The 21,280-nt window shown below is 37.6% G+C and overlaps 3 protein-coding genes across 3 annotated transcripts in view; all 3 read left to right on the top strand.

Moving 5' to 3' along the window:
- Window positions 1–21,250, top strand: part of LOC146454983 (uncharacterized) — a 146,278-nt gene extending 125,028 nt beyond the window's left edge. The window contains exons 2-12 of the mRNA XM_085094842.1: window positions 5,323–5,585; window positions 6,298–6,412; window positions 8,910–9,038; window positions 12,486–12,608; window positions 12,887–13,009; window positions 13,535–13,657; window positions 17,970–18,092; window positions 18,373–18,495; window positions 19,053–19,175; window positions 19,401–19,523; window positions 20,025–21,250. Coding sequence (XP_084950968.1) covers window positions 5,323–5,585; window positions 6,298–6,412; window positions 8,910–9,038; window positions 12,486–12,608; window positions 12,887–13,009; window positions 13,535–13,657; window positions 17,970–18,092; window positions 18,373–18,495; window positions 19,053–19,175; window positions 19,401–19,523; window positions 20,025–21,250 — 2,594 coding nt within the window. The remainder of the gene's footprint in view (window positions 1–5,322; window positions 5,586–6,297; window positions 6,413–8,909; window positions 9,039–12,485; window positions 12,609–12,886; window positions 13,010–13,534; window positions 13,658–17,969; window positions 18,093–18,372; window positions 18,496–19,052; window positions 19,176–19,400; window positions 19,524–20,024) is intronic.
- The window catches only part of LOC146454971 (uncharacterized), a 394,059-nt gene that overhangs the window by 353,533 nt on the left and 19,246 nt on the right, over window positions 1–21,280 (top strand). The gene's annotated exons all lie outside the window — the stretch shown is intronic.
- On the top strand, window positions 16,297–21,250 carry LOC146454990 (uncharacterized). Its single transcript, XM_085094846.1, has 6 exons — window positions 16,297–16,321; window positions 17,970–18,092; window positions 18,373–18,495; window positions 19,053–19,175; window positions 19,401–19,523; window positions 20,025–21,250. The coding sequence occupies exons 1-6, from the start codon at window positions 16,297–16,299 to the stop codon at window positions 21,248–21,250; spliced, it is 1,743 nt and encodes a 580-aa protein (XP_084950972.1).

Consider the following 21,280-nt stretch of genomic DNA (forward strand, 5'->3'; position numbering starts at 1 on the left):
TTCAACATATTCTAGTTTGTTGTATTTAGAGGCTTGATATTTAACCCGATGCATGCCGCAATTAATGAGGATATTTTACACGTAGAGCCGAGTTGTTTCTAATCATATAATATAGTAATAGAGCTGATGTTGGCGGGCATAAATATGTTTTTGACACGAATCAGGCTCGTTTTAGAATGAGTTCTATAATAATTTGAGAGGGCATTCAGGAAAAAAATTCAAAGAGAGTACAATAACTAAGACACAAGCAGTTTGAATTAACAAATGACAAGTTCCTGTCTTCATTTGAACTCATCACCTTTCCGTCCGCTAAACTAATTGAAAGTAATAGCGTCCTGCTTAAACAAACGTCGGAATTCTACTGGTGCTTAATACATTTGTTTCTACGGACGAGCTATCTAGATCTATTCGGCGGCATTCTCCTTTTAAATATCAACGTTTGTAGCCGACGAATTGTCATAGCAACCACCATAGAAAAAAAGGAAAGGGGAATCACGGAAGGTTGCGACAGCCTGCTTGGTTGTAAGCTTAATATCCATTTCCTCAAATTCTTCTTTTTCTTCTTCTTCGTCTTCTTGTTCTTGTTCTTGTTCTTGTTCTTGTTCTTGTTCTTGTTCTTGTTCTTGTTCTTCTTCTTCTTCTTCTTCTTCTTCTTCTTCTTCTTCTTCTTCTTCTTCTTTGTTTGTATCTTTAGTTTGTTCAAAAAATTCCGCGTACTGACATATTTGACAACTTTTATTTATTTGGAAGACCACAGCAAGGCCGTTTTGTGATTTAGAAAAGAGGATTAATTCTTCAAGGAAAGCACGTTTCAAAATTCAGTCAACAACGAAAGCCAGATGAAGGGTTGTAACATTCCATTTGCGGAAGTTCAGAAATAGAAATAAATTGTTTTCAATATCGGTTCTCGTTTTTGGCTCAGAAGCTGAATTCGCTGATGGAAATTACCCCGTTTGAAGTAAGTTGTCACTGTTTCATGTCTGAGTTGACAATAAATGTTCGTGAACTCACGCCATATTCATCCGTTATTGGATTTATTACCGTTACGTAAGCAGCTATCAAGAAGAAATATCAGCCTTAAATCAAAACGCAAAAACAGCTAATTAATGTAGCACAAAGATCTAAGATGCTGCATGGTGTGTTCTGTAGAGATACTTTTTCTGTGTAAATAACAAAATGTTTAGTTTTCATGCGGTAAAGTTACATTTCATTCTGATGAGAAGCGAGAAACGCTAGATTCATTACCTACATAAATGTATCTACGAAAAACTGAGGAGTTCTTTAACAGGTGAAAAAACTTTCTTGTCAAGTACACGTTTGTTTTGTCGTTTTAATTTGACCAATTTTGTTTTGACCCAAATAAGTAATTTCTAAGCTCTACTGTATAGACGAACGAGCGTGCTTTAAAATTACAAAATTCGCCATGATTGTTTTCAAATTGCAGCCTTCAATTAATCAACAACCTTAGTTAACAATGAAAGCCATAAAATGATGACTTCAATACAGTGTTTCAAATAGTAATGAGGAAGAGTGTCTTTCCGTTTTTCCTTCCCTTTCTAACATTTCTTCTTTTTCTCTTAACTTTTTTTGCCAAAAAAAAGTCGAAAACAGACACAGTTGTCTTCCTTCTAAAATCTTAACAAACATCTTTAAATAGCTTCGTTAAGTTAGCTAATGACAAGTTCCTGTTTTCAACTGACGAGAGAACTGTCTAGATGCCAACTGATCGCATTTTCATTGGCTTAAAATGACAGGTGCGATGTTCAAATAAACCTACGCTAAAACTCTACTGGTGCTGAGAACAATAAGTTGCTATCGACAAGCTATCTGTTTGCGCTTCCTTTCAAAAATCAACATTTGTAGCCGACGAGTTGTCGGTGCAGCTTCGATAGAAACGAAAGAAAATCATAGATTCCAAGCCCCAGCTTTACATTTTTCTAACGGTTTTATCATTGAGAGTTGTTTCCGCCTGCTTGGATGGTAAGTTTCATTTTCTCAAATCGTTTGGCAGTTGTGTCTTTTTTTTTTTTTCTTTCAGCTTCTGCCTTTTTTCTGAAATATTTTATGCATTGATAAAATTGGCACCAGTACGTTGCGTATTTGAGGGAAGAAACCGCCAAATTTTTGTCACATAGCAGACCTTCATGGTTTAAAGTAAATCACGCTTTAAAATTCATTCCTTATTTTTTTTCCTTTGTAAAGTAAGGAGTCGCAAAATATTTCAGTTTAGGAGTTCCCATAATATACTCGATTTTTATCCAATATTCTGTTCAAATCGATATAGCTCAAAAACATAATTCGTAATTATTCAGAATTGTATAGCACGTTTTTATGTCATAATTTCAAATCTGAGTTAGCAGAAAAGGTTTGTTTTATATTTCAGCTTCACCTTTTACCAGACTGGTTGTTGAGATTATTAGCTGTTATAAAACTCACGCAATATTTTACCAGTTGGATATATCTTCTCATTACAAATGCATGATTGAAAAGGGAACAGCAAATTATAGTGATAGTTCATCCTATCTTGAAATACCTTCATTGTGATTGTTAGAAATGTCGGGTTGCCAAATTCCTGCTGTTAACCTAAATTTCGTAAGCATGATCTAGACATATTTCAGTGTTATATTAAAAAGGAAACAGCTAATTAAAGGGACGCCATTATCGCCGATAGTACATCCTTATTTTTAATACCTTTATCGTGATTGTAAGAAATGTTAAGTTGGCAAATTCCTTCTGTTAACCTAAATTTCGTTCAAATACGAACAGGTTAAAAATATTTTTCCAAACTATTGAGGAGTTCTGTTGACATGTGGAAAAAACTCCACGACAGGTAATTGCTTATCTGGTCGTCTACTCGACAATTAACTTTCCGTGACTACATTTTACCAATATTACCAGTATTTTGCCAATACTACCAATATTTTGTTTTATTGCTCCTTTTTATTACCAAACCCTAATTTTTTAGGTTGACATTAACGTAAAAACGAACCTGGCAACCTGCTTTGTTACTGAGGCAATTTCTTGTCTCTCGACGATGTACACTTCAATTAATAAACAAGCGCAGTAAAAATCTACACCGAGGACTTTCCAGCTGGATTTCAAGAAAACAAAACATTTTTGTTAGGTTCTTATTGTTTTGCACTCCGAAGACGCAAATACTTCAGACCTTCTGACTCTGATAGTCCATCTCACTTTCATACCTTGAAAGGTATGAATAATGAAAAATATGACCTCATATTCCTTAGTTATTTTCTGTTCATGCCGGTTTCACTTTGAACCTTTATTTATAAAAGCAAATTAAAATAGCGGAATTGCAGAGTAGACTTAGGTAGACGACATCGATTGACTACCACTCAGTTTTTTCGTATGTTTTAAATTCTGTCGCACCATTCTTGTCGTCATTTGTAATGCTCAAAAAATGTTCATCATATTCCAGTTCGTCGGATTTAGCGGCTTGATATTTAACCCTGCCTCGACGTAGCGCCGAGTTATTTATAATCATATAACATAACAATAGTTGGCGGGCATAAATATGTTTTTTACCCGAATCAGGCTTATTTTAGAATGAGTTCTATAAAAATGTGAGAGGGCATTCAGGAAAGGAATCAAAGACAGTACAATAAACGATATCTGAAACGCTGCCAGCGTAGCGTCGGCGTTTATTTTATTGTCCAAATCAAAGCTTTTATTGTCACATAAGCTTAAGACTTTGGCTGAACATCACTAAATCTGCCAAAAGAATCTTTGCTTCTAATTTTTCAAAATTAAAATTACATCATTTCGTAAACAAGGATGAAATAGTAAATTACAAGTTTTAAAATTAATTGACAACTTGCTAAAATGAGCGGGTTTCGCTCGACGAAGGCAAATTTACATTCACCTCTCCGTCTACAATGGAGCTACTACAGGCACTATTTCCATCATCCCCCACGAGTTTCTATAAGTTCTCTACATCTAGCAAAGACGCCTGAGAATTTGTTTCTTCGTTAGGTTTTTGAGCCATTTTGTAGCTCAAAACAATTTCTTTGCAGATGGCCGCGCTTCCAGTCAAACACGCGAGAAAACGGCGCGAACAGTTTAATGGTTTCCAGTTCTGACTGGCTGACTACGTTATTTTCGTCTTTCTCATTGGTTAGAGCAGAGGGCTAAAGTAGATTTTAGCCACTAAATTCTCCATTTTAGAAAGCAAATACGCCGCAATGCCCGACGAAATTGTTATAATCACTCTATATCCAACAAGCGCGAATAAAATAATTGTTACGTGCACAATAGAGCAGCCAAGAAATGTTGACGAAGGCGATTTAATGACCACTATTTTCTCGGTTATATTATAATTCCTGTTATCACACGGCTGCTAAGCCAGTCATCTATGGAATTGCATTTTCCACTTATCCAGATTTTAATGATCACTGTACACCCACAAAGATACAAATTTCAAGAAATTAAAGGAACATTTTCTCGCCAAAATTTTATCTACCAACCCAAACTACCAATGTCATCTATGCTTACAGTAAAGCTGCAAACATGATTTTCAAACACTGTTGCGATATTTTTGCCAGAAATAGTAACGTCAGTTTGCATAACAACAGGGGCACACAACGGTTTGTTTCAGTGAAATATCTTTTTCGGAGGGACTTAATCATCTTAGATCGATCGGATTTAGATTGAAAACAGCTGACGTTTTTTTTTTTTTTTGGCCAAAATGCCATCCCAAATTTACACTGTAGAGCTAGTCTCCTTTGGTTTAGACATGTTAACAGAGGCATATGTTGTTTTAAAGTGCAAAATAAGGCAGGCTAGCATTATCGGAAAACCAATCTCATCTAAAGAATCCAAACAGACCCGACGGTGTGGTGTTTGTTAATGTAAATTTGCTTTTCAAAAGGCTGTAAAACAATTTGAAATACAGCATTTGGGATTGGATTTTGGATTTTTTTTTTGTTTTGTTTTGTTTTGTTTTAATTTTGTGTTTTTTGTTTTTTTGTTTTTTTTTTTGTTTTTTTTTTTGTTGCTGCTTAATTTGTGCATGTAACTGGGATATAATTTCCGGTAAGGTTGGTATACTTATCCCGACACCTTAAGAGAAACGTGAAAGAATCCTGTCAAACAAAGCATGACATTCCAACAATTGCCTATTTAAGCTGTAGTTTTATAACACATGTCTCGTTTGGTTTGACTGGGCAAGTATTTCAACAGGTAGGCTTTTTGAAAACGTCCAACCACTGTGAGGCCAACCTTTTTTTTTTCATCTAGATACTTCCAAAAGAAATCACACTTTTCACTTTTTGTCTCATCAGTTTCAATTTAATTGGAATCTTTCAGGTGAATGTCGTGAACTGGCCTTCCCTTCGTTTTACTTCTTTGCTAACAAGCGTCTGGAGAATCACAACATAACCACTGTCAGAGTCCGAGATATGAATGCTTGTGAACTGCGCTGTTACCATGAACCCAACTGCGTCAGTATTAATTTTAACTATACAGCAAATGCCAAGGGAACATACAGATGTGACTTGAACAACGCTACTCATGTAGGACATGACAAGGAGTTTGTACACACAGATGGCTACTTATACCGTGGGGCAGATGTAGGTTCTTCCTTCTTCTTCTTCTTCTTCTTCTTCTTCTTCTTCTTCTTCTTCTTCTTCTTCTTCTTCTTCTTCTTCTTCTTCTTCTTCTTCTTCTTCTTCTTCTTCTTCTTCTTCTTCTTCTTCTTCTTCTTCTTCTTCTTCTTCTTCTCCTTCTTTTTTTTCCCGCCTGTTACTTTCCAGGCTTTCGTAGTTTGTCTTAGGGAAGTGGTCAACACTACTATATCCGACCAGGACCCACCCGGAACCACAGAATAGATGGTGGTCTCTGCCTGCACCCTTTTTCTCAACGTCAAGTGATGATGTTTAATTGCATAGTCACCTCTCTATGCTGCAGTAAAAAAAGAGTGACAATGAGATTCAAACCTCACTTTTATTGTTTATCTTAAAGTGCGGACTATTGCTAGGTGAATATTTATGTATCAACTCAATAAAATTTTGTAGGCAATGTTCATGAGATAGGTGGTGTCCTTGACAACTCCATTACCTGGCTGACAAGGTGTGTCGTCTCCGAACAAACTTGTTATAACTGGTTTCCTCCTCTCATCCCTTTTCTTCTTTTTTGCCTTTGAAAATTTTATCCTAAGCGAATACTAAGCGTAAAGTAGTGCTCCTCCTAAATATTTGCTCATTACAATTTTTTTATCGAGCAAAGAGTATTGTTCATCTCTGTTAATATTCCCATTCATACTTTATTTTTATTATTTTGTAGAGTGCTTGTGATAGTGCCCCTTGCCATAACGGTGGTACCTGTCAATCTGGATTCACAGATAAAGGATACCGGTGTTTGTGTCCGCCTGGATTTATGTTTGCACACTGCAAACAGGGTAAGGGGCAAATTTCCTCAATCATCTTGTATTGTTCGTCTGCAAATCCAACATCTTCCTTGTGCAAAACAGTATCAAATATTGGATAATTTTACAAGCATGGAAGTGAAATGTCATTCTTACGATTTGATTGCTTTTTTAGCAGTTTCTATCTCGATTCCTTTTTCTAACCGTTTTCTTAATTTTTCTGACGTGGATCAAACTAACACGCTAAAGACGCAAACAAATTTCGTCGTTAACTGCAAATTTATTACCTTTTTTGAGTAGACAATTTTTTATCTGTCTTACATAACTCAGTTTTACACTACTTACAATAATTACGATACTTACACTGTTGACGATACTTATTAACTATACATACAATATCTACACTACATACAAACTAACGCTATGACTGCTTATGAATAATCACAAGTTACATCCAAAAATGCTTGAAACACTATGCTTAGACATCTAACAATACTTTTTGATTACAAAAGAGTTACATTTTAAAGCATCTTTTTTTTTTCAAAACATCGAAGTGTGCACAATTAAACGAGACAAGCCCATTTGCGATAGTAACTAGACAGGCAATTATTTTCAGTCGCGATCTCTTTGAGAATTTCAAGTTTTCCTTGGATAAGCAGAAGAAAGTTTTGAAAATTTAATTCATCTCCACGAAGGCATGTGCAGAAAAAAGCTATATTTTGCAATTTATATATAAGCAATAGTTAAGTACCTGCCAATGTTTTGTCCCGTCGAACCAGCTGTAAAGTATGTGGCTTCCAGATAAGTTATCATTTCGCTTGTTTTTTCGTACCAAACGTTTTGGAACGAAGTACAAATCTCGGCTAAGGTAACACAATTTATCAGTAAGTGGGTCAAAGTTTTTTCCGTGGCATAACATAAGTTACAAGTAGCACCTTTCATTAAATCATCACAATAAAGAGTGGTACGGGCTGTAAGAACATTATGAATCACTTTGTATTGAAACATTATTTTCACCTCCTTGGTGACTGTAAATGACATGAGATAGACCTTTTCTGTAAATCCGTGACGAAGAATCTTACTTTCAACAGTACGGGGATTGAAAACTTGTTTTAGAAAACAGGAGTCGTTGAGAGAGGCACTGGGTTTGGTAGTCGGAGCAGGGTTTGTGAGTTTTACTTTCCAAGGTTTTGGGATTGCATTTACAAGACATTAATATTTTGTAAAAGGTACATTCATTTGGAATTTTTGTCCAAATTCATTCAAATCCAAAAAACACCTTGGTGGTTTTGTAAATCACCCATTTTGGTAATCCCGGCGTCGAACCAATTTTGGTAGAACAGAGGTTTATTATCTACGAGGATGTTACAGTTATTCCATAGTACTTCATTTTTAAGGTGTGTTGTGATACCGTAGCCTGAAGACTTTCTAAACTCGCACCAATAGTCTTAAATGTTTTTATAGACAGTGACAAGATTTTTGAGTTCAAGTGTGTTTGTTGCGTAATTGCGTTTTGTTGGGAAGGATAAGCTTCCGTGTTTGTGTACGTGGTGATTGGGGATTATTTTCCAGGAAGCATGTGAGTCGTCTGGAATGCTGTTGATCCAAGCAATTCTGAGAGCTTTTTCCATGATTTGGTAATCAAACGCTTTTAAGCCGCCGTTTTTCTTTTTCCCAATTATGGTGACACTTATGATGCTTAGGAGGAGGCTTCCACGCCCATATAAAGTTAAAAATTAGTTTATATATCTCTTGGGTATAATGGATTCGGACAGTTTGATAGTTTGTTTACTGCGCAAGCAATTCTCTATCTTTCATTGGTGTTTTGATAAACGCATCTTGTGCCTTGTTGCTTTCAAGAACTCTGGATCTGTTATGATACTAAACGGTTTTTTTCAGCCAGCTTTAAGGCTTCTGAGAGTTATTGCTTTTTACTACTTCAATCCTTTTGTCTACCAGAGAGATAAAATTGCTCGAGGGACTTTGTGAGCTCTGTTTTCTTAGTTGGTTTTCTCCATCTCCTCAAGACGAGTCAAGTACTCTGTTTAATTGTTACGAGAACCAATCTAAGAAAATACTGTTTGTTATTTCCGAGCCTTTGCTAGAATACGGAACAATATAAAAGTCTAGCAAACAATTTTTTTGCTAAACTGTAATTTGCCAGTTCATAAACAAAAAGGTATCGATCAGTAAAAGTCTTTGCACTAACCATTACAAATCTTGGCAGCAAAATTGGTTGCCTCTTTGTTTTTTATGAAACAGCATTATAATAAATTAGTTGTACTTGTGAGGTCATTGCTTTTTGAAAGTGCTCTGCCATTTTTCTTCCCGATACACGAAATTACGTATATCGCAGGATAATTATGATCGGACAACGTATATTAAGTTCACCATGACCATATTTTGGCAGTGTTACAATGTGTTGAATAATTATTTGGTATATCCGAACTAGCTGCTAAGATTATGGCTGTTCACTTTTGTCTTGAGGTTTTTGTGTAATCATAATCTGTGTCCAATAATTTTTTTATAGACGTTAACGAATGTGCGTATGGAAGATGCATCCATAATTGCAGCCTCGACGCAGAGTGTATCAACACCAAAGGATCGTACATCTGCAAGTGTCACCTAGGGTACACTGGAGACGGCTTCAATTGCACAGGTGAAATTGACCTATCCATAATCCATAACGCGTTAGGTAGCTGCCCTTCTAGCTGTGATTAGACCCTCATTATTATTATTATTATTATTATTATTATTATTATTATTATTATTATTATTATTATTATTATTATTATTATTATTATTATTATTATTATTATTTATCTTTTCACGTGAAGTATGTGAAACAGACATACAAACAGAGCTTAAGGTGACTCGACCCAGTTTTTTGTTGGCGGTACCACCCTACTTTGAAGCTCTCTGGTATCCCCACCTTTGCTTTTATCGTAACTTTTAACACACAGAATGGGTAACATATAGATCAATCTACATAATAGCAAAAAATTTTTGGCGATCGGAGAAAATGTCACGTGGTTATAGTGCCACGCCCCTTTGAGGTCTGAGTCGAAATTCTGCTGTTGCCGGCTTTTTTTCGTGAGAATCTCTCGGCTACACATAGCGCGCATTAGTGCCTTGCGCTAAACAGAGTTTCAACAAAATCGCAAAGACCCAATTCGGGAAATTTAGCGCTTTCCAAATTTAGGTCATAATTTATGTAAAAACGGTAGGCAAATTTACACGATTATATCTAATAAACTATGAGATTTATTCCTTTATTTTTGGGATCTTTATAACAGATGGGTCCTTGCAAATCAGCCAAAAGCTTTAGGGCCTTGTAAATGCGCGCGATTTCGAGCAATGCAAACATATAGAAATTATAGTTTTAGCTATTTGTTGACACTTGTCAGCGTTTCAGAGTCCTTCTCACAAAAAAGGCATTTTCTTAAAAATTCGTAGTTTTTTTTCCTTCAAATTTTTTCAGGGCCACAATTGATTGACTAACTACCCGGATTCTAAATGCCATGGTCATTGAAAAACTGTGACTTTATCTTCTATAAGCCCAAACTTGAGTAAACATTGAAGATTTTTATCGTTTTGGCTGAGTTTGTGCTTTGGGAGTTTTCTATTGTTTCGAGTCTGTCATGATACAGCATTCTTGTTAAGCACGCGTTCAATGTCCAATGAGTTCATTTGGAAGTCAGACAAGCGTGGTCATTGCACGCGTGCTGACCAGGAATGCTGTATCATGACAGACTCGAAACAATAGAAAACTCCCAAAGCACAATCTCAGCCAAAACGCTAAAAATCTTCAATGTTTACTCAAGTTTGGGGTTATAGAAGATAATGTCACAGTTTTTCAATGACCATGAAATTCAGAATCCGGATAGTTAGTTAATTAATTGTAGCCCTGAAAAAATTTGAAGGAAAAAAACTACGAATTTTTAAGAAAATGTTTTTTTTTTTGTGAGGAGGACTCTGAAACGTTGACAAGCGTCAACAAATAGCGTTCGGTTTCAAGGTCCTTCGTTTTTCAACTCGCTAAGTCGTGAAATTCAAAACAGTGAAACTATCAGTTTGTTTGGCAAAAGACTTAAAAAATTCCTTCTATCTAAGTTAAATTGACTCTTTGATGAGCTACACACCTTTTCTTTACTCTTTTTTTTTTTTTTTGTTAATGGCAAATAAATTGAATTGAATTGAATTAAAACTATAATTTCTATATGTTTGCATTGCTCAAACTCGCGCGCATTTACAAGACCCTAAAGCTTTCTGCTGACTTGCAAGGACCCACCTGTTATAAGGATCCCCAAAATAAAGGAATAAATCTCATAGTTTATGAGATATAATCGTTTAAAGTTTGCTTATCATCTTTACATGAATTATGACCTAAATTTGGAAAGCGCTAAATTTCTCGAATTGGGTCTTTACGATTTTGTTGAAACTCTGTTCAGCGCAAGGCACTAATGCGCACTATGTGTAGCCGAGAGATTCTCACGAAAAAAAGCCGGCAACAGCAGAATTTCGACTTAGACCTCAAAGGGGCGTGGCACTATAACCACGTGACATTTACTCCGAGCGCCAAAATTTTTTTGCTATATTGTAGATTGATCTATATGTTATACATTTTATGTGTTACACCTACGATAAAAGTAAAGGTGGGGATACCAGGGAGCTTCAAAGTAGGGTGGTACCACCAAAAAATAACTGGGTTGAGTCACCTTAACAGCTACTGAAATTGAAAGTTCTAATAAGAACTCTCCTTAAAAACGTTGCAGATAAGAAATCGCTACTGACATGTCCCTCTTTTATGTGTATGCCTGAGCTTGTATTTCATTTAAAGTTATATTATTTTCCTTTTGTTGTCTTCTTTTGATCATTGGCTTGTTTGTTTGTTTGTTTGTTTGCTTGTTTTAATGTTCCAGTAGTTATATAACCAGTAATCTTTTATTGCTTTATTCTATTCTGTTTATATTTGTTTAAAGGTAGCGGATAGATTCAATAATTCAACTAATGTTCTATTAACACTTTCTGTAAATGTAAACAAGTATACACCGGAGGTCTCAACTGATGGTGATGCTCAAGCCATTATATCTTTAAATCCCGGAGTCATTTCCCATTAAACCTATTTCAGATATTAATGAGTGTGGAGAAGAAACACACAACTGCTTTTCTTCTCATTCATTTTGCTGCCAGAATGTCGTCACTATATCAAGGCACACGTGGTCTCATAGTAATAGTGTTTCTTTGAGAAGTTCCTTCTTATTGTGAATGGTTGCTAAGCCAAGATATTATTGGAACAATTTAAAATTGCATTCAACTCCCGAAGGTGTTTTGGCACAGTTCAGTAGCTGTAAGGTCGGTGAAATAGGTGTATATCTATTTATTTAGTTTTCCTTAAAAGATGCTCCTTTCGTTGTGGAAGCTGGTATAGCTGCTCTTAGGGTAGTGATAACTGATAAATGATCAGTCACGGTTAACCGCAGACAATGTAATTTCATGCAAGACGAGTAATGACTAGATCAATTTTGTGTCCAAGTTCATATGTGGACTGATTAAGAGAAAATCTTCGTAAAAACGTTCTGGTCGCTCTGACACTCTGGTAGAAGACTATACGCGGAGATGATTACACAGTGCGATCCAAATCTTCTCAATCATCTAGTTGATTTCTTCTATAAATCCAACATACTCGACTCGTTGTGGAAATACTAGCAAATATTAAATAATTTGCCACGCGTGGTAGTGAAATTGTCATTTTTAATTATTTGATTGCCTGTTTAGCAGCTTCTATCTCAATTCCTTTTTCTAACCGTTTCCTTACTTTTCTGACGTTAATCAAACTAAGGCGCTAAACGCGCAATGGCTACTCCTGAAGATGTCATAAATGAAAGTCTCGTTGCTTCTATTGCTTTTAAAGTTAATGTTTAAGGCAAATACGTTAACTAAATCAAGACCAAATTACTCATAAATCTTAACAAAAAGCAATTTCTAACAGCGATAAAAAAAATTAAGATTTAATTTACTTCATTTTCCACACTGATGGTCCACTAGGTTTCTTTTCCATTGGTTTTCATTTATCTTCGTTTTTTGTTCCCCTTTATTACTGCAGATATTAACGAGTGCGCGTCAGGAACACACAACTGTAGCAAGTATGGCTTATGCAACAACACCCAAGGATCATTTAACTGCACGTGCAAGCAAGGGTATACTGGCGACGGATACAACTGTACAGGTGAACATGACCGGGCTTTGTTTCTCTTATTGTTTAAAACAGCCATTACTTAAATGGAGTACAAGTCAAACCAGTTTCCATTTGGTAACACGCAAATATTACCGGTCTTGGCATTACCGATAATATTTTGACTTGCCCACTTGCCCAGTAACTAGACCTAATTCTCTGCAACAGCCTGGCTAGCATTCTCCATTTTAACATCTCTATTCGATGATTTGCAAGACAGTGCACTTTTTAACTATCTGAGAGCAAGCGTTATCCATTTTGCCTCATTTCAGATACAGATGAATGCGTGACAGGAACACACGACTGCAGTAATAATACCGCGTGTAACAACACCAAAGGAGGATTCAATTGCACGTGCAAAGCTGGATTCACAGGAGACGGACAAAACTGTACAGGTTAAGATTCCATGATTTCTTTGTTATTCTCATGAGAACTATGCTCTTTGTTTGAGCGTTTAACTTCTGTGCTATGGTAATAATTCTCAGGACATAATATCATACTAAAAAAAAAAGGATAAGATTGTGAGAAAGAAGATGTAAGCTTGATAATCTCTCAATGCGCTACCTAAACACTATTCTGTTTATGAAGTCGAGGAGTGACAAACATTCCTCAATAAATTTCGTTTTCTTTCAAATTTAATGGCAGAAGAAACGTCTGGTTAAATTAAGCATTTTAATCGCTTATCCCTGGATATCATTCATTCCAAACAGTTGGTCTTTTATCTTAAGGCCGAACTTTGATCAACTGCAATCAGTAAACCAAACCTCTACTTTGATAGACATCGAAATTGTTTTATTACATTCTGGATTCTTTTAGTTCCAATGTTCCAATTTAAAGCTGCAAATCCGTTCTTTTTTTTTTTTTTTTAATTCAGTTTAAATGCACGGATTTATTAAACATTTAACCTTGTTTTCCTTCAGATGTGGACGAGTGTGAAGAAGGAAAACACAACTGCAGTGTAAACGCTATTTGTAACAACACCAACGGATCGTATAACTGCACATGCAGACCAGCGTACACTGGGAACGGGCAAAACTGCACAGGTAGATAGCGATTGGCATTTTTTTGCACTGTCCGCTCAAGTGGTACAGGTAATACCTTCTAATATGAATTGTAATTTTCTGCAAGCTCTATCACACGAAATCTTAGTTTTATCTTTCTTTTTTTTCCGTCTGTCCCTGGGGATGAGCCTACAGGTACTGGAGGTATTTCATTAAAACCTTTTTTAACTCGTGAATACGCGAATGCGCAATGAATGCCACTCGCTCGCTCGCTCCCTCGCTCGAATGGTTGTAATCTTTATATTAATTTAAGTTCCGGAAGACATCAAGGATGCATTTATAGTGCACATTTATAATAGGAAGGGAGACGAGACATCCTGTGACAATCACCGCGGGATATCACTCCTTTGCATCGCTGGGAAGATTCTTGCCAGGATAATACTCAACAGACTTATCACTCACATCGCTGATTCCATCGTCCCTAAAACACATGGCTTTGCTGTCCGTCAGCTACAGGAGAAATAGCGTGAGCGGCATCAGGAGCTCCACCTGGTGTTTGTAGACCTCACCAAGACCTTCCATACCATGAACTGGAACGACCTGTGGAAAATCCTGAGGAAGTCTGGATGTCCAGACAAGCTTACAGCACTAATAGCCTCCTTCCACGACGGCAAGCAAGCCAAAGTCCTAGAGAAGGGTGACGCGGTGAAGTGGGGCTGCGTCCTCGCCCCGACTTTGTTCTTCATCCTGTTTGCAGCGATGTTGCTTGACGCCTTCAGCGATTACGACAGAGAAGTGTACATCCAGTTTAGCACTGATGGGAAACTCTTCAACCTGCAAATACTCCAAGCCAAGACCAAAATTTTCGAGGACTGGGTGCACATTCTCATGAAGACGTCCAGTATATCACGGATCACTTCGCAGCTGCTTGTAAACGATTTGGGCTGACCAGCCTTGGAAAGACTGACGCCATGTTTCAGCCCTCCCCATCACAGGCTGCCAATGCACTGTCACCTACTCCAATCATCATCAACAACATTGAGGTTAAGACTGTGGACAAGTTCTGCTATCTGGGCAGCACCGTAACGAGCAGTGGATCCCTGGACGCTGAGGTGATGCAGCGCTTTGAAAAGACAAGTGCGGCCTTCGGCCGACTGACAAAGAGTCTTTCGTAAGACCACGGCATTAACCTCTCCCCCATGATTGTCGTATAAAGAGCTGTGATCCTGTGCACGCTTCTGTATTTTTTCTGAGAGACGTGGACCACCTACCGCCGGCACATCCAGCATCTGGAGCAGTTTTACCAATGATGTCTGCGTAAGATCTTCAACATCAAGTGGCAGGTCAGAGTGTCCAACCTCCAGGTCCTGTGGAAGTGCGTCCTCCCCAGTATTGAGTGCTTGATCATCAAGTGCCAGCGGGGATGGACAGGACACATCGTCCGAATGGAGGACGACAGAAAGTATTTAGAACAGTTTTTATGCGTCATGTGGTCTTCTGTATTCAAACGTTACATAGCTTATGTCATACGTGTTTAGCATTTCTTGTTTTCAGAACATGTAAGACAGCTTTCTTTGTTTCATTGGCGCACCTGAGCAATTCCTGCTAGTCAAATAATGAATTTCGTTACAGTTAAGTTAGGTTTCTTTACTTGAATATCCTTACATTTAAGAGAAAAAGGCCACGGATGTCTGTATGTAGAGTAGAAGATATTTTCCGCGTAAATGATTTACCCAATTATAACTTTTAAATTATCCAGATAAGACAACAGGTTAATAATTGCGTTCATTGTTTATGGTAAGTTCTCATTCGACATAATATTGGTCTTTCGTAATTCTTAGGGTCATTTGAAGTACCTCCGAATATTTTGCTCATATATGAGCCAAATTTAAAGGCCCATGTTCACCCAATAGGCATTGCGCGTGATTATTATTGTTTACAAGCGCTTCTATTGTTTAGTCTTGCGATCTGATTGGCTTACCAGAGTATTCCTACTGGGATGAAACTCCTAGTGAATTAACAATAAATCAGACCAGGCAAATCGGACTGGTTGATTTCGTTTCAGTCGCTCCGATTTATGTATCAGTTAATAAAGATAGTCAATGGGCAATTCGTTGCCCATTTTAGAAAGCCAGATCACTCGGCAAAGTACCCGCTATGGAGCTCCTCTCTCACACCAGGTTGGATCTTTGTTGGCGCATCCTACAACCGCTCCAGTGGTGAGACCAAGGTGTGGGTTGATGGAAACGAAGTTTGGGTGGAAATCATTGGAAAATATTTTGAACTCGGTACTCAGAACAGCGTCACAATGGGAGTGAGGAAGTCTAGTGGCAGATACTTCAAAGGCAGGATTACCCAGATGCAGGTGTACAACCTAGCTTTGACTCAGGGACAAATTCAGTCCATACAAGATTAAGTTTTACGTCCTGGTAAGAATGCAAGTCATTCTTGCTGCTGCTGGTGTTGTTGTTGGTCCGGCTATTTTTATTGCTCATTTTTTTTTCTGGGTATTGTTGTTTATTTATTTTTTTCATGAGTTCTAAAACTTGGCAAACATGTTCGTTCCAATGAACATTACTACTTATTTATTTTGAATTCAAGTTTACACCTCGTAAATTAATTTGTGAGTTTTTGAAAGGACTTCGGTGCGTAAACGACTCACTTCCTCAATTGCTAAATAAATGACTGTCTCAGGTCTGTTAGCTGGTATGTAAGCTTCATTTTTATTTCACCTCCAGTCACGTGATTTAGCAAAAGTTTGATTTGTTCTTTAAGACATGCGTGTCAGTAACTCGTTTGAAAACAAATACTTTCAATGCGGACAAGGTAATGATACATTTTAGCTAACTGCTGTGCCACCAACAGCATCAAAGCAAGGAGCCATTCGAACAAATACTCCAAATAAGCGCAACTTAACTCCCTTTTTGTACAAACGATAAGAAAGAATTTATAAAAAGTGGACAACAGGCATTCAGGGTATTTAACAATAGATTCATAATTTAACGTGTGTGTATCGAGTTATCATGCACGCGGAAAGTTTTGAGAACACGAGAGAAGCGTGAGAGTACGCTTCGAGCAACTCTAGCTTCTTCAGTGTTCCCCAAACTTCCCAGGTGCACTTCCATCTTAACTCAATACACGCCCAGCTGAATGCGTGAACCAATTGTTTTATAACATTGCCACTTGAACGCAGGTATACCTGGATTAACCTTTGTTACAAATCTGAGGCAAATTTGTGTATTTACTACTGGATGAAATGTGAATAAACTAAAGGAAAATATGCATTCTTGCATTGTGGTTAATATTATGTTCAATCGATAATGCAAACATTGGGTTTGTGCAGTGCTTGGCCGGATTTACTATGCTGTAAAATATTCAACTTTGATATAGTAAGCAAACCTGAAGCAAATGTTATGGCATTCGTAGATTTACCTATGTTGCAAAACTGACGCAAATTCCAAGCAAATATCAGATTTAAGCTAAATTTGCACAAAAATTGAGCAGAAGCGAATTTGTCTACTTGCCTAATATTTGTACCAAAGGCAAATGTTTGTCAAACTTAGAGCCTAAATTTGCTACAGACTTGCTCCATTTGCAAAGTTGAGTAAATCTGTTTTTTTTTTCTTGCAGTGTTTATGATCATATTATAAGCCTCATTCCCTGTAACTGCCCTAAAACAATCGAAATGACGGGATATCTAAATATGTGAAAGGTTTTCCCACACCCCTCAAAAAAAAATCTTGACGGTCAGGAATGACATATTCGCTTAACTTGAAACGAATTTTTACTAATCTTCTCCATGAAGAAATTATCCATCTCATTGTTAAAACGATTTCGATAAATATAAGGAGGGAATGGAACGCCGCTATTTTAGTTAAGCAATTGCTTTGAAAATCTGAAACATTTTACTTGTTCGGAGCTTTTCTCGTGAATGAGATTCTGATAAAAATCGGAGCGTGCGTTCTTCAATAAATTATTAATTATTTGATTGCCTGTTTAGCAGCTTCTATCGCAATTCCTTTTTATAACCGTTTCCTTACTTTTCTGACGTGAATGAAACTAACACGCTTAAGGCGCAAACAAATTTCGTCGGGCAGATGGCTACTCCTAAAGATCTCATAATTGAAAGTCTTGTTGCTTCTATTGCTTTTAAAGTTAATGTTTACTGTAAATACGTAAACTAAATCAAGACCAAAACACTTATAAACGTTAACAAACAGCAAATTATTACAGCAATGAAAAAAAAAATAAGATTTGATTTATTTCATTTTCCAAACGGACACTCATGGTTTACTAGTTTTCTTTTCCATTGGTTTTTATTGATCTTCGTTTGTGTTTCCCTTTATTACTGCAGATATTAACGTTTGCGCGTTAGGAACACACAACTGTAGCAAGTATGCCTTGTGTAACAACACCCAAGGATCATTCAACTGCACATGCAAGCAAGGGTATACTGGCGACGGTTACAACTGTACAGGTGAACATGACCGGGCTTTGTTTCTCTTATTGTTTAAAACAGCCATTACTTTAAGGATTAAAAGTCAAAACCAGTTTCCATTTCGTAACGCGCAAAATTTAGATAGGCCTTGGCATTACCGGTAATATTTTGACTTGCCCACTTGCCCAGTTTCTAGACCTAATTCTCTGCTGCAGCCGGGAAAGCATTCTCCATTTTAACAGCTCTATTCGATGATTTGCAAAAAAGTTCATTTTTTGACAATCTGAGAGCAAGCTTTATCCATTTTGCCTCATTTCAGATATAGATGAATGCGTGACAGGAACACACGACTGCAGTAATGACACCGCGTGTAACAACACCAAAGGAGGATTCAATTGCACGTGCAAAGCTGGATTCACAGGAGACGGACACAACTGTACAGGTTAAGGTTCCAAGATTTGTTTGTTATGCTTATAAGAACTATGCTCTTTGTTTGAGCTTTTAACTTCTGTGCTATTATAATCATTCTTATAATATAGACATAATATTATACTAAAAAAGGATAAGAAAGTGAGAAAGGAGATGTAGGCTTGATAGTCTCTCAATGCGCTACCTAAACAATATTCTGTTCATGAAGTCGAGGAGTGACACACATTCTTCATTCAATTTCGTTTTCTTTCAAATTTAATGGCAGAAGAAACGTCTGGTTAAATTTAAAATTTAAATCGCTAATCCCTTGATATCATTCATTCCAAACAGCTGGTCTTTTATTTTAGGGTCGAATTTTGATCAACCGCAATGAGTAAACAAAACCACCACTTTGACAGATATCGAAATTGTTATACTACGTTGTGGATTTTTTTAGTGCCAATTTACAGCTGTAATTCTTTTTTTATTGAAGGCCTACGCCAGTTTCTTCGGATGAGTAAAGTATTTTTGTTCCTTTTTTATAATTCTCTTTAAATGGACAGAAATTTGTTTAAAATTGTTTTCTTTCAGATGTCGACGAGTGTGAAGAAGGAAAACACAACTGCAGTGCAAATGCCGTTTGTAACAACACCAACGGATCGTACAACTGCACATGCAGACCAGAGTACACTGGGGACGGGAAAAACTGCACAGGTAGATAGAGGTTGACATTTTTTCACACTGTCCGCTCAAGTGGTACAGCTACGGTAATACCTTCTAACCCGAATTGTCATTTTCTGCAAGCGCGATCACACGAAATTTCCATTATATTTTCATATTTTTTGTCTGTCGCTGGAGATGCTGTCGGTGGAGATGGGCCCACAGGTACTGGAGGTTTCTCGTTAAATCATTTTTATCATCCTTTTCACCTCATTTCAGATATAGATGAATGTGTGACAGGAACACACAACTGCAGTAATGATACTGTGTGTAACAACACCAAAGGAGGATTCAACTGCATGTGCAAAGCTGGATTCACAGGAGACGGACAAAACTGTACAGGTTAGGAATGAATCATGAATCACTTAAGGACTATGCTTTTTGGTTCAGGCTTAAACATCTATATCATATATTAGTATAATTACTCAGGTGATTATAGAGATTCTGTTGATCTGATTGGTCGAGGATTGCGTCATATTCTGCTATAATCACCTCACGCGAGGTGATTATAGCAGGAGCACTAACTTTCAAAATGGCCGCTTAGCTATTTGTATTTTTTTTAATCGTTATTAACTATAGAATACTAAACTCTACTTACAATACTAATCATACCAACTTAAGATACTAACCTAAATTACAAAAGAGTAATAATAATAATAATAATAATAATAATAATAATAATAATAATAATAATTCAGTCACAGCAAGATGTAAATGAGGAGGTTGATTTAGACTTGCATAGCGTGCAAAAACAAGACCATGTGAATCCCACGGGGCAGGTTAGCACTTTATCACAAGAGGCGTGCAAGTTGTTAGAGAAGGCGACGCAGTTATTCGCTTCAGTTAATTCATACCCGGGCGACTACAAAAGTCACCAGATTGACACCAGGACAAAAGAGAAACCTTCTGGGAATGATCTTAAAAACATAAACAAGACCGTGGAAGAGCTGATGCGGCAAAATGTAATCTCGCCGGAGGAAAACCCGTTTGGATACCTGTGGATTGCAAATTGTGCTCTCTACTCGACTGTCATTGCGTTTTTGTTAATAAAGGGCTGGAAGAAGGAGCATTCGGGACATACTAGATGCAGAAGAGGTCACAGTGACAAGTTTCGAAGGGAGTTTGAAAACAAAGCTACTGAGTTGTGGAAAAGAATATCCATCGCAAAGGCGGAGTGGGAGCGACTGAGAGGCAATAAAAAAGTCACCAAAAAGGGAAGGAAAAACCGGGCTCTCTTGTTAGAAGAGTTTAATAAGATCTCGTCTTCAGAGTTGGTGAATTATATGGAGAAGAAGAAGGCACAGTTGCGTAAACTTAAGGCTTGTTACATCAGGGGGAAAAAGCAGAGCGAGGCAAGATCTCTAAATCGCCAATTTACTCAGGATGCAAAGCGGGTTTATGCAGTGTTTGATTTGTTGTGTGATGTGGAAGAGGCACGCCCTAGGTACCAGAAGATCTCCAGCACTGGTACCAGAGAGGGGGAAATGTTTGAGGATATTGAGCAGGCAAGTTCGTTTTGGAAGGAGCTATGGGAGACGCGAGGGTCTGGGATCAAGGATGCGGCATGGTTACAGGAATTGGAGGATGCTATCGCCAGGAGAGTGCCACCTCCCCCCCAGGAGCCCTGGCAGCTTAAGACATCTCAGGCTGTTAGGGCTCTCCTCAAGAAAAGAAACTGGAGCGCCCCATGGCCCGACAAGCTCGTAAACTATTGGTGGAAGCGTGCACATGCACTTCATGACGGAGTCACGCGGGCGTTCTTGGCGATCTCTGAGAGTGGAGAAGAGTTCCCTGGATGGTTCTCCGAGGGCAAAACAAGTCTCCTACCGAAACCAGGAGATTTCTGCAGTGAAAATCAGCGGCCTATAACGTGCTTGAATAACATATACAAGTGGTTCACATCCTGCCTTCAAATCCCTATGGATAGTCACCTGAAAGAATTCGATCTAATGGAGGGACAACAGAGAGGCGCCAGAGCTGGCTGTAGCGGCACGACAGACAATCTATTGATAGACAGAATGGTGAATCTTGACTGTCACAGGGGTAAGAGAAACCTTAGCATGGCCTGAGTAGACGTTAGGAAAGCCTATGATTCGGTG

This window comes from Pavona decussata, unplaced genomic scaffold (assembly GCF_977016875.1).
Source record: "Pavona decussata unplaced genomic scaffold, jaPavDecu1.1 SCAFFOLD_291, whole genome shotgun sequence".
NCBI classification, from domain to species: Eukaryota; Metazoa; Cnidaria; class Anthozoa; order Scleractinia; family Agariciidae; genus Pavona; species Pavona decussata.